This window comes from Salmo salar, chromosome 26 (assembly GCF_965601325.2).
Source record: "Salmo salar chromosome 26, fSalSal1, whole genome shotgun sequence".
Lineage (NCBI taxonomy): Eukaryota > Metazoa > Chordata > Actinopteri > Salmoniformes > Salmonidae > Salmo > Salmo salar.
The window spans coordinates 3482274-3495723 of record NC_138316.1 but is presented as its reverse complement, the minus strand read 5'-3'; the positions used below and the strand labels follow the sequence as shown (position 1 = coordinate 3495723).

General features: G+C 39.9%; 1 protein-coding gene across 2 annotated transcripts in view; it reads left to right on the top strand.

The window, feature by feature from the left end:
• prdm6 (PR domain containing 6) overlaps positions 1–13450 on the top strand; it is a 56944-nt gene continuing 43494 nt past the window's right edge. For both annotated transcript variants that reach the window (XM_014174906.3, XM_082969333.1), the window contains exons 1-3: positions 1–274; positions 701–1205; positions 3555–3862. In XM_014174906.3, the coding sequence (XP_014030381.1) occupies positions 713–1205; positions 3555–3862 (801 nt within the window). In that variant the 5' untranslated portion in view covers positions 1–274; positions 701–712. The remainder of the gene's footprint in view (positions 275–700; positions 1206–3554; positions 3863–13450) is intronic.

Below are 13450 nucleotides of genomic sequence, written 5' to 3'. Positions count from 1 at the left end.
GTTTTGGCAAAGAGATGCGGCAATACAATTTCGGGCCAGTGTGAACTTTTTCGTCCCCTGTGTTTTATGCTGTCGTAAAACCCACGTGCAGTTGCTCTGATCCTGCGAGTGCTCAGAGGAGAGGGGGCAAGAGCGGGAGGAGATAATATTGTACTTCAGACTTAGAGCTTGAAACATACGCCGCGTATCCGAAGTCATACTATTATGGTGTAGGAGTCTGGGAAATACTATTGGAATCACATTCGAGGACCAATCCCCTTTTTCACGCAACAGAGTAAGTCTTGTTAGGTCGATGCTCCCACTTGCCATTTCGTTGAAATGAACATTGCTCGTAAACTCTGAAAAGTAGCAGACTGTCTACCATTGCCTTAGCGCAAGGATGAGTAGCCTATGTGATGGGAGGTTCACAGACCTGAAAAGCTAATGAGGTTGACTTCCATTTACATTTCAGTGTTTGTACTGGTAAATTGCTTTTGGTCAGGTCAACTCGCTGTGTTCATTTATTTTACTTTCAAAATTGATTACACATGTTCATGCAATGTGTAAACTGTGCGTAATGTGCGATTGTTAGATACTTTGTTTATTTTACATATGTTGTATTGTGTAATAATTCACTTATTTCAAAGCAACATAATTTGAATGCTCAACTTGTCTCTTCCAAGTAGACTAAGTTAGGCCTACTGCTTACTGTCTCCTCTAGCTCCTGTTTGAGATGTTAAAACCCGGTGACCCTAGCGGATCTGCTTTCTTGAAAGTGGACCCGACGTACATGCAACACTGGCAGCAGCTCTTCCCTCAAAGCCAGTTGAAGAATGGAGGCATTACGCAGCTGCAGCCGCCGGACAGGGTAGCTGTTCCGGTGGAAAGTCTCCGTCAGCGGCCGAACCTGATCTCCTCCACATCATCATCGTCGGCTTTAACACCTTCCTCCACATCTTCATCGACTCCATCCGTTTCATCATTGGCAGGTTTATCTCAACTATCTGTGCCACAAATTGCACTTTTTGGACAAACTCTCTCTTCTGACATTGTCTCGTCAGACAACACCAACCTCCAAGCGAAAGAACTTTGTATATCCTCCAGCTTTAAGAATGACAAAGGGTCCAGATTTAAACTGACCTCCGATGAGTTAGACTACTACCTCTACGGACAGCAGAGAATGGAGATTATCCCATTGAACAATCACACCGGTGACCACAACAATCGTATGTATGAATACCACACGCATACTATTCCAGTGGAAATATTGTTTTCCCTTTATTTAAAGGGGGCATTATTTAACGAGGCTATACAGCTGTTAAAAGGTTACCGCATTTTAGGCCTATTAGAAAATGTGATTTGACTTTATGCTCACAATTGAACAAATACACTTCAATAATTTTAATCTCGCTCCTCCCCATTACTCATAATCAGACTTTATGGGCTAATATAAACTAAGCTAGGCCTAGACGAGGCTTTCTATTGCCTTTTAATCAAGGGTCCTCGAGCACACCAAACTTCTGTTTTGCCCCATTAAAGTCATGCTTCTCAGCACTGACCATCAGCAGGTGCCCCGCGCGTGTATGGGTAGTATGGGTCAATTAGGCGTATGCATGGTTCACTAACTCTGATCTTCTATATTCACACCAATTTATGTATAGACTATACCACTGATGAACAAATATAGTATTTTTCATGTGTTCAACTGCAGCATAACTTGCAAGGGCGACAAATGTAATAGCTATAGTTAAAGGGATTACACAAATAATCATATTCTGATAAATATGATAAATAAGAAATAACACTGAGCTCGTCATTGATAGGCTGATATTAGGCCTTTGGGCTAATTTCTTTTTAATCAATGTAAGCTTTTATCAATTTGTTTTCTTATTAGTGCCCAATAAAACAATCATTTTCTCTTTTCATTTTGTTCAAATAAACAACATCACATTATTTATATTTATTATTCAATTGATTTTGACATCAGAAATTCAGTCTGCGTTCTTCATCAGTCTTTTACTTTATTTTTTGCTTGAAGAATTTTTGCTTTTACATTATCGGCTGGAAATAGACGTCGAGGACAACCCTCTCTATATTAAAGCGAAGTTTGAAATGGTGGTGTTTATTTAAGGTGATAAAACGGCCCATCAGCAGTAATCTCCATCGATATGTGCCACAAGGAGATGAGGGATGGGGGGACAAGCCACAATTAATTGCTGTATAGTTTTGTAGAAGAGAGTGGACTGAGTGTGGATCAGAGATCGATCTTTTCCATCGGCCGCTATTCATCATCCGAACATGGTATATGGAAGTCTCCCGGGGACAGCGAGACTGCTTTATCTACATTCGGTATTCTCTCCCCCATATTTCAAACCAATGCAATGTCGGTCATTTATAAAATAGCTGAAGTGTGTATTACACAAGGAAACATACAATTCTATTTACTTCATAATTTGTGTAATTACACCGACAGCCAGATAGGTTTTAATGTGTAGGCCCTACTTGAGTTTAGGCTATGTGTAACCTGTTAATAGGCTAAACTGTTTTTCTAGCTCAGAAGCCCTAACATAGGACTTTTGGGGGTACTTGACACTTGAAGACGATTATATTAATCAGTCAAAAAGGTGTTGGTTTGTCCTTAGGCCATTTCTCCAAATATTTCGGCAGTGTTGAAATTAAACTTTTTTACTGCATGACCAATGAAGCATGTTGCTGGTGGTGTTCAGGTATTTGAATGACTGTAACATATAGGCAAGTAGCCTACATTTTTTTACTTTATTATTTAAATGAAATTCATTACGCATTGCATGGGGAACAATCTGGAAGTAGCCTACGATTCCAGTTGACTCCATTCATGTTTGTAAAACAGCCCCAATTTATCGCCAAAATTAACGTATCAACAACATGACAACATCGGTGGGATATGTATGGTCTTGACTTGAGTTGCACACCTCTTTCAGTTCCAAAATGAATCCCCCCAGTATCATGACTCATGCCGCTATGACAGCAAGGAGCAAGGCCACAACATAGTCGCACACTATTCTTAAATTGATTTAGATATAGCTTTTTTATTCATTTAGTGACAGTTGGTGCAATGTTTTTCAATCCCTCTGTAAACCCAATTAGGCATATATTGAACATAATTATGTTTGGTTATGCTTAAACATTATTGTGGCCTCTTAAATGAGCAATATAATCAAATTATAATTTTCAAACAAAGCAGAAGATTTGCATGAAAATGTTTTCAAAACATGCCACAAAATTCTTATGTTGAATGATTGCTTAAAAATGTGTGTACTTCCTCCCTTCCTCCTGACCAATGACTGTTCTACCTATATATATAGATATAGATATAGATATATATATATATATATATATATATATATATATATATATATATATATATATATATATATATATATATATATATATATATATATCAAAATGCAAATAAGTTATACTTATTACACATATATTTTTTCCCTGGTCAAAGTGTTAGTACATGTGATAGTAACCCATGTGTACCATGTGAGATGAGTTGCTGGTAAACCCCCTCTACCTGCTGTGCCCTGCAGGGTGTGACATGTGTGCAGATAACCGTAACGGAGAGTGCCCCATGCATGGGCCCCTGCACTCGCTGCGGCGCTTGGTGGGGACAAGCAGTGCAGCGCCGGCCGTGCCGCCCCCAGATGTCCCTGACTGGCTGCGGGACCTGCCCCGTGAGGTGTGCCTCTGCACCAGCACTGTGCCCGGCCTTGGCTACGGCATCTGTGCCGCCCAGCGTATCCCACAGGGCACCTGGATCGGCCCCTTTGCGGGAGTCCCCCTCCTCCTGGATAAGTTGCAGTCAGGAGGGGTGCGGAACACAAGGCACTTATGGGAGGTAAGTTCATGGTTCATGATGATGAAATTAAAATTGTGTAACATCACTCCAGTTACTGTAACAGTACAGATGAGCAGGATTGGGTTGTGAAGTTTTGGACACATCCACTTGGTTTTGTCTTTAAAGTGTGGCCCCATGATATGGGTACTAGAAATGACCCTGAAGTGTTTCAGTATAGGAATAATGTCATGATGTAAGTGCTGCATACACTGATTGAAAGTGATTCAATGTGTATACAGTTCAAGGGAAAATTCAATGTCCTGTATACTGTAAGTATGAATACCTGCATTAGCATTTGGCGGTATGCTAATGATTTGAATCGGTTTTGTGTGGCAAGTGAAATTGATAGATAACTCCCATGAGGTAGTGGTGATAAAGGTCACTGTTTCCTCAGCTGACCAATGATCATTCTCACCCGTTAACCACATCAACGGATATTTGAAGCTGAGAATTCAGAGTACGGGAGCAGGCCACGATACAGTGTACCTGCCAAAAGAGGTGCCTTTTAAACTAACTGACGCAAATTCGTTTTTTTCCCCTTAACATCCAACATACAAAAATTACAAAGAAATGAAGTGTGATGTTTTTGAATGGCATTTGGTTCGAATGGTGTTCTATCAGTTTGTCGCTTAAATCAATAGTTGATTTATCACTGCCAATTTTTACCGCATTAAAGGGTATATATATTTACATTTACATTTTTTACATTTACATTTTAGTCATTTAGCAGACGCTCTTATCCAGAGCGACTTACAAATTGGTGCATTCACCTTATAATATCCAGTGGAACAACCACTTTACAATAGTGCATCTAAATCTTTTAAGGGGGGGGTTAGAAGGATTACTTTATCCTATCCCAGGTATTCCTTGAAGAGGTGGGGTTTCAGGTGTCTCCGGAAGGTGGTGATTGACTCCGCTGTCCTGGCGTCGTGAGGGAGCTTGTTCCACCATTGGGGTGCCAGAGCAGCGAACAGTTTTGACTGGGCTGAGCGGGAACTGTGCTTCCTCAGAGGTAGGGAGGCGAGCAGGCCAGAGGTGGATGAACGGAGTGCCCTTGTTTGGGTGTAGGGCCTGATCAGAGCCTATATATATACACTACCGTTCAAAAGTTTGGAGTCACTTAGAAATGTCCTTGTTTTTTAAAGAAAAGCACATTTCTTGTCCATTAAAATAACATCAAATTGATTAGAAATATAGTGTAGCCATTGTTAATGTTGTAAATCACTATTGTAGCTGGAAACGGCAGATTTCTGATGGAATATCTACATAAGCATACAGAGGCCCATTATCAGCATCCATCACTCCTGTGTTCCAATGGCACGTTGTGTTAGCTAATCCAAGTTAAACATTTTAAAAGGCTCATTGATCATTAGAAAACCCTTTTGCAAATATGTTAGCACAGCTGAAAACTGTTGTTCTGATTAAAGAAGCAATAAAACTGGCCTTCTTTGGACTAGTTGAGTATCTGGAGCATCAGCATTTGTGGGTTCGATTACAGGCTCAAAATGGCCAGAAACAAAGAACTTTCTTCTCAAACCCGTCAGTCTATTCTTGTTCTGAGAAATTAAAGCTATTCCATGTGAGAAATTGCCAAGAAACTGAAGATCTCGTACAACGCTGAGTGTGTACTGTTCCCTTCACAGAACAGCGCAAACTGGCTCTAACCAGAATAGAAAGAGGAGTGGGAGGCCACAGTGCACAACTGAGCAAGAGGACAAGTACATTAGAGTGTCCAGTTTGAGAAACAGACCCCTCACAAGTCCTCAACTGGCAGCTTCATTAAATAATACCCGCAAAACACCAGTCTCAACGTAAACAGTGAAGAGGCTACTCCGGGATGCTGGCCTTCTAGGCAGAGTTGCAAAGAAAAAGCAATATCTCAGACTGGCCAATAAAAATAAAAGATTAAGGTCGGCAAAATAACACAGACACTGGACAGAGGAACTCTGCCTAGAAGGCCAGCATCCCGGAGTCGCCTCTTCACTGTTGACATTGAGACTGGTGTTTTGCGGGTACTATTTAATGAAGCTGCCAGTTGAGGACTTGTGAGGCGTCTGTTTCTCAAACTGGACACTCTAATGTACTTGTCCACTTGCTCAGTTTTACACCGTGGCCTCCCACTCCTCTTTCTATTCTGGTTAGAGCCAGTTTGCGCTGTTCTGTGAAGGGAGTAGTACACAGCGTTGTACGAGCTCTTCAGTTTCTTGGCAATTTCTCGCATGGAATAGCCTTCATTTCTCAGAACAAGAATAGATTGACAAGTTTCAGAAGAAAGGTTTTTGTTTCTGGCCATTTTGAGCCTGTAATCGAACCCACAAATGCTGATGCTCCAGATACTCAACTAGTCTAATGAAGACGGGGTGGCAGGGTAGCCTGGTGGTAAGAGCATTGGGCTAGTAACCGAAAGGTTGCAAGTTCAAATCCCTGAGCTGACAAGGTACAAATCTGTCGTTCTGCCCCTGAACAAGGCAGTTAACCCACTGTTCCTAGGCCGTCATTGAAAATAAGAATTTGTTCTTAAATGACTTGCCTAGTTAAATAAAAAAAAGACCAGTTTTATTGCTTCTTTAATCAGAACAACAGTTTTCAGCTGTGCTAACATAATTGCAAAATGGTTTTATAATGATCAATTAGCCTTTTAAAGTTATAAACTTGGATTATTTAACACAACATGCCATTGGAACACAGGAGTGATGGTTGCTGATAATGGGCATCTGTACGCCTATGTAAATATTCCATTAAAAATCTGCCGTTTCCAGCTACGATAGTCATTTACAACATTAACAAATTCTTCACTGTATTTCTGATCAATTTGATGTTATTTTAATGGACAAAAATGTGCTTTTCTTTCAAAAACAAGGACATTTCTAAGTGACCCCAAACTTTTGAATGGTCGTGTATATAGTGTATATCTGTGCAGAAATATGATCTCAAGAAACAGTCTTCGGAGTTCACATATGATGTGGGGGTGTATAATTAAAGAACATTGTGGTATTTGGCCGTCATGGCTCTTCACCCACAAACTGGCTGTTGTAAAGGCCCCTGAGGCAGGATAGAACACTATTACTGCTTATATATGTATTGTGTGACAGAGCTTTAAACACTGGCTCTGCCAGAGAGGACTGTAAAAATTCCAATAGATTAAACAGATCTGAGGTGGGTGGAGGGAGGGAAAACTCAGAAAGAGAATCCAATATTCCAATCCACCCTCGGCTGTAGGGCCTCTGTCTTCACAAAACGCAGTAAGTGTTAAACTCTCCAATCATTATTGATAAAAAGAAAAACAGGCACCAATATACTCTCCTCAATACCTGCTCTGTGTTGTCTACTCTACACTTTTCAAGTGTCCAGTTAAGCCACTTGATGCCAATGTCCAATAAGCATATTCTTCTCTGCAATAAATGGGATAGCATGGATTTTAGAACTATTCTCTGGAAGTCTGCCGCAATTACTTTGGGGAAGATGGGATTCATCTTTTTTTCTAGACCCAGACTTAGCCTATTCATAAACTCAAAAGCATTGTCGATGGAGAATCTCCAATAAACATGTTTTTAGGTCTGGGAATAGAAAAGCAGCCCTATAAATTCTGGAGGGTGATGTCATCATGAGTTGGAATATGGCATGATTAAAGTCACTTATGAACTAATTATTATGTTGTATCATCTATAGGTTCTCAATATGTTCAGCCCAGATTGAAATGCAGCATTTGGCCTGTTCAATTAATAGGGCCATACTGTTTTAACATAGGCTTAACTTTGCAGTCGGTTTTTGTTTATATTTTAATGGATGTCATGTAAAAAAATAGCTATATATGATTGAGAGGTATGCATAATAAAAACAACGTTGTTGCCACTGTTCATTTGTTTGGTTCTGTGGAAAATGTAGGCCTACCTTGGCCATAGATTTTGTGGTTGACACATAGTGATTGTGGTTGTGCACCATTCCTATTAGACACTCAGGAATTGAGTGACCTAATTTTACGGAACTGTAAGTTCCACACAGACTGCCGGCATTTGACTTTCCCACGGTGTTCCCACTGGACGTGTAGCATGGTCTTGTGTTAAGACTGCCCACTCTGACGCTGGAATGTCCAGGGTTCAAGAAGGTCCCATGTGCTTGCCATAGAACATAAAGAAATGGCATCTTATAACGGGATAAGAATGAAGTGATATAACTTATGCAACAACAACTACAGTATAGCCATACACAAGCTATCTCCTCGAATGGAGAAAAGAATGTGAAGAATGTTGTGTATTGAGATTAAAATGAATCACTGTAGACGTGATTTAATGTGGCAAACATATTATAACAAAACGGTCACATGTGTTGGCAATGTAGAGGACACGAGATCAAGTACCAGTAAGGACTTGTGAGTGAGGAAGCTATACTGCTAAGTAACACAGTGGTGTTTGTTACAGTGGTGCCATGACCACAGTTGCGCTCACCTCAATGGCTGGGGTCACTGTGGTGTGAGTTTAGAGGGGTGAGTGTAACAGAGTTAAGTTTGTGCCTTAAACTCACTCTACTGCTTGAAAGGTTGCCAATGGAGCTGCCAGATGGGTGCCTTTTCAGTGGTGCAACTAGTTACTACATTGTCAAGCAGGGTGTTCTTGTGTGTTGGCTAGGCTAGAGGACACAAGATCAAGTACCAGTAAGGACTTGTGAGCAAGGAAGCTGTTAGTTGCCTATCTCCATGAGACTCAGATTTAGTAGACTTATATGACATCATTCCTTGAAACTGCACCAGTGGGTGTTCTTGGGGAATAATATGCTGCTTAGGCCACAGGCCAGGATAATTATTTGTATTTTGCATGAGCCAGTGTGGAGGTGACATGTTTAACGTTGGTTCACTGACTCAGAAAGCTACATAATTTGTAATTTAAGTTATTTTATGGTCCATTTCCCCTCTGATTCCTGGCCTCCGTTGTGTGAGAAAGCATATCTACACTCTTAGAAAAAATGTGTTCCAAAAGGGTTCTTTGGCATTACCCACAGGTGGAACCCTTTTGGGTTTCATGTAGAACCCTCTGTCTATTATCTAAACATTGGCTGATTGAATGGATAATTATTATGCCCTGATTTATTTTATAGTTGTAAAATGTGAGTGCTGAAACAGTTTCAAGTGAGCATTTTTATGTTTTTAGTCTGTATGTCAAACAGCAGACAATTTTTCTTGGTTGGGTTTTTAAAGGTCCAGTGTAGCTGTTTTTCTCTCAATATCATATCATTTCGAGGTAACAATTAAGTACCTTACTGTGATTGTTGTCAATTAAAATTGTCAAAAAGAAACAAGAATAGCTTCTAAGCAAAGAGCAGTTTCTCAAGCAAGAATTTAGCTAGTACTGTATAGGAGGGGTCTGAGTAGGGAGGGGAAAACTGAAAACTAGCTGTTATTGGGTGAGAGGTTTGGAACTCTCTTTCTTATTGGTCTATTAACTAATTTAATTTTGGTGATGTCACCAGGCAGGCCAAAACTCAATCCCACCAAAACAGTCTGAAATTTCATGCAGTCTTTTCAAACAGTTCTGACACTAAATGGACATTGTCATAATTTTCACAATTTCATAGTATTATTCCAACCTCATAGTGTGGAAATATATATAAAACACAGGAAATGTCATGTTTTTGACTGCACTGGGACTTTAATGATTTATTAAGATTAAGATTAAAATCACTTTATTGGTCAATTGCACACAAGAGCCAACTGAAATGTATGGTTTCCTAATACAACATTTAAAAACTGTTTCACCATAAAGTTGGTCAAATTCAAACATTTGCATACTTATTTGTCACATCATACCATACTATAGCAGGTAGCTGACTTGATGTCTCTGTTTTGCTTCACTTTTACAGTGTATGTATCAGTGGAGACTGGTGGGAGATGTAGGAGGACGGGATCATTGTAATGGCTGGAATGGAATTAATGGAACAGAGTTCTACCTGTATTTGATACTGTTCCATCGATTCCATTCCAGCCTTTACAATGAGCCCATCCTCCTATAGCTCCTCCCACCAGCCTCCTCTGGTATGTATATGAGCTATACAGTGCCTTCGGAAAGTATTCAGACCCCTTGACTTTTTCCACATTTTGTTACGTTACAGCCTTGATTCAATTGTTTTTTTTTTACCTCATCAATCTACACACAATACCCCATAATAACAAAGCAAAAACTGTTTTTTAGAAATGTATGCTAATTTATTACAAATAAAAAACGAAATTATTACATTTACATAAGTATTCAGACCCTTTACTCAGTACTTTGTTGAAGCACCATTGGCAGCGATTACAGCATTGAGTCTTCTTTTTTAAAATTGTATTCATTTTTTTATTTATTGAATATTCAAAACATACAATATACTTGCAGTGAAGCCGCTCAACAACTACATCATACCAGTCATCCAACAGATTCCCATTCAAAGCGACACAGAGAAGCATTCAGGGTCAATGCCCTGCTCAAGGGCACAAATCGACACACAATACCCCATAATGACAAAGTAAAAAAAGGTTTTCCATTTTTTTTTGCACATTTCTTAAAAAATAAAAAACAGAAATACCTTATTTACATAAGTATTCAGACAATTTGCTATGAGACACGAAATTGAGCTCAGGTGCATCCTGTTTCCATTGATCATCCTTGAGATGTTTCTACAACTTGATTGGAGTCCACCTGTGGTAAATTCAATTGATTGGATTTGGAAAGACACACACCTGTCTATATAAGGTCTTCCTTTCCTGTTGCGGTCCTCATGTGAGCCAGTTTCATCTTAGTGCTTGATGGTTTTTGCGACTGCACTTGCATGTAGGAGAAAAAACCAAGTCATGAGGTGGAAGAAATTGTCCGTAGAGCTCCGAGACAGGATTGTGTTGAGGCACAGATCTGGGGAAGGCTACCAAAACATTTCTGCAGCATTGAAGGTCCCCAAGAACACAGTGGCCTCCATCATTCTTAAATGGAAGAAGTTTGGAACCACCAAGACTCTTCCTTTGACCTGGCCATCCGGCCAAACTGAGCAATCTGGGGAGAAGGGTCTTGGTCAGGGAGGTGACCATGGTCACTCTGTCAGAGCTCGAGAGTTCCTCTGTGGAGATAAGAGAACCATCCAGAAGGACAACCATCTTTTCTGCACTCCACCAGTCAGGCCTTTATAGTAGAGTGGCCAGACAGAAGCCACTCCTCAGTAAAAGGCACATGACAGCTCTCTTGGAGTTTGCCAAAAGACACCTAAAGACTCTCAGACCATGAAAAACAAGTTGATCTGGTGTGATGAAACCATGATTGAAGTCTTTGGCCTGAATATCAAGCATCAAGTCTGGAGGAAACCTGGCACAATCCCTACTGTGAAGCATGGAGGTGGCACAATCATGCTGTGGGGATGTTTTTCAGCGGCAGGGACTGGGAGACTAGTCAGGATCAAGGCAAAGATGAATGGAGCAAGCCTGCTCCTGAGTGCTCAGAACCTCAGACTGGGGCGAAGATTCACCTTCCAACAGGACAACAACCCTAAGCACACAGCCAAGACTTTTTACTTAACACTTATTTTTTCTTAACTTCTTAAAGCATTGTTGGTTAAGGGCTTGTAAGTAAGCATTTCACTGTAAGGTCTACACCTGTTGTATTCTGCGCATGTGACGAATAGCATTTGATTTGATTGATTTGACAACGCAGGAGTGGCTTCGGGACAAGTCTCTGAATGTTCTTGACTGGCACAGCCAGTGCCCGGACTTGAACCCGATCGAACATCTCTGGAGAGACCTGAAAGTAGCTGTGCAGCAACGCTCCCCATCCAACCTGACAGAGCTTGAGAGGATCTGCAGAGAAAAATGGGAGAAACTCCCCAAATACAGTTGTGCCAAGCTTGTAGCGTCATACCCAAGAAGACTCAATGCTAAACAAGGGTGTCCGCTGTCACCACATCTATTCGTTATGGTCATCGAAATGCTAGCTGTTAAAATCAGATCCAATAACAACATTAGAGGATTAGAAATCCAAGGCTTAAAAACAAAGGTGTCCATGTATGCCGATGACTCAAGTTTAATATTAAGTCTGCAAGCTAGATCCCTGCAATGTCTCATTGAAGATCTAGATAACTTTTCTGTACTCTCTGGACTAAAACCTAATTATGATAAGTGTACAATATTATGTATTGGATCTTTAAAAAATACAACTTTTACATTACCCTGCAGATTACCTATAAAATGGTCTGATGGTGAAGTAGACATATTCGGTATTCATATCGCAAAATATATAAATAAGCTCTCCGCAATGAATTTCAATAGAAAACTTGTAAAAATAGACAAGATCCTGCAACCATGGAGAGGTAAATACCTGTCTATTCATGGAAAAATTGCCCTGATTAACTCCTTAATCCTATCTCAGTTTACTCACTTACTTTTGACGCTGCCTACTCCTGATGATTAGTTTTTCAAATCATATGAGCAAAAAATATTTTGCTTTATCTGGGACGCTAAGCCGGGCAAAATAAAACGTACCTATCTACATAATGAATATGAATTGGGTGAGTTGAGATTATTAAATATAAAAGCACTAAATCTCTCTCTAAAAGCTTCACTCATTCAAAAGTTTTATTTGAACCCTAAATGGTTCTCAAATAGATTAATAAGAAAAGCTCATCCATTGTTTAAAAATGGCCTTTTTGCCTTTGTGCAGATTGCCATGTCTCATTTTGATTAATTGAAAATGATACCTTTTTCAAAGTATCTCTCAGCATTGCAGAGCTGGCTACAATTTCAATTTCCTCCCCCTGAAAAGATAGAACAAATATTACAACAAATATTATGGCTGAACTCAAATGTGCTGGTTGATAAAATACCTGTATTTATGAGAAAGATGTTTGAAAAGGGTATTTTGTTCTTAAATTATACAGTAAATTGGAATGGTAGAGTTATGTCCTTCATGGAGTTATCAGAATTGTACGGGAAGGTCTGCTCAATCCAAGAGTACAACCAATTGATTACAGCATTACCCCAAAAATGGAGGAGGCAGGTGGCAGCGGGAGGAGGTAGGGAACTGGTCTGTCTGCCCAATATAAAGGATCAAAACTGGCGGAGGAATAAAAATAGCATAAGTAGGAAAGTATACCAGTTTCATTTGAGGACCAGGATGTTGACAACTGTGCCATACAGATTGCAAAATGAGTGGGAAAGATATTTTTGATGTACCGATTCCATGGTACAGGGTGTATGAGTTGATATATAAAACAACGCAAGATTCAAGACTTTGTGCTTTTCAGCTAAAATGATTATATAGAATTCTTGCCACCTACAAAATGTTGAATATTTGGGGCATAAAGTCATCAAAGCTCTGCAGATTTTGTTGTGAGGATACAGAATCAATAGACCATTTATTTTGGTATTGCCCTCAGGTAGCCTGTTTTTGGTCTCAGGTTCAGGAATGGCTGAAAATGCATAGCATTCATCTAAAATTGACCCTAGAAATAGTACTGTTAGGAGATCTGGAGAGACCGGGTCAGTCAATTACTAATATACTAATAGACCTAGTAAAAGTATTTATCTTCAACTCGCAATCTGTGGATTCTATTCGATTAGATTGTACGTTAAACATCACA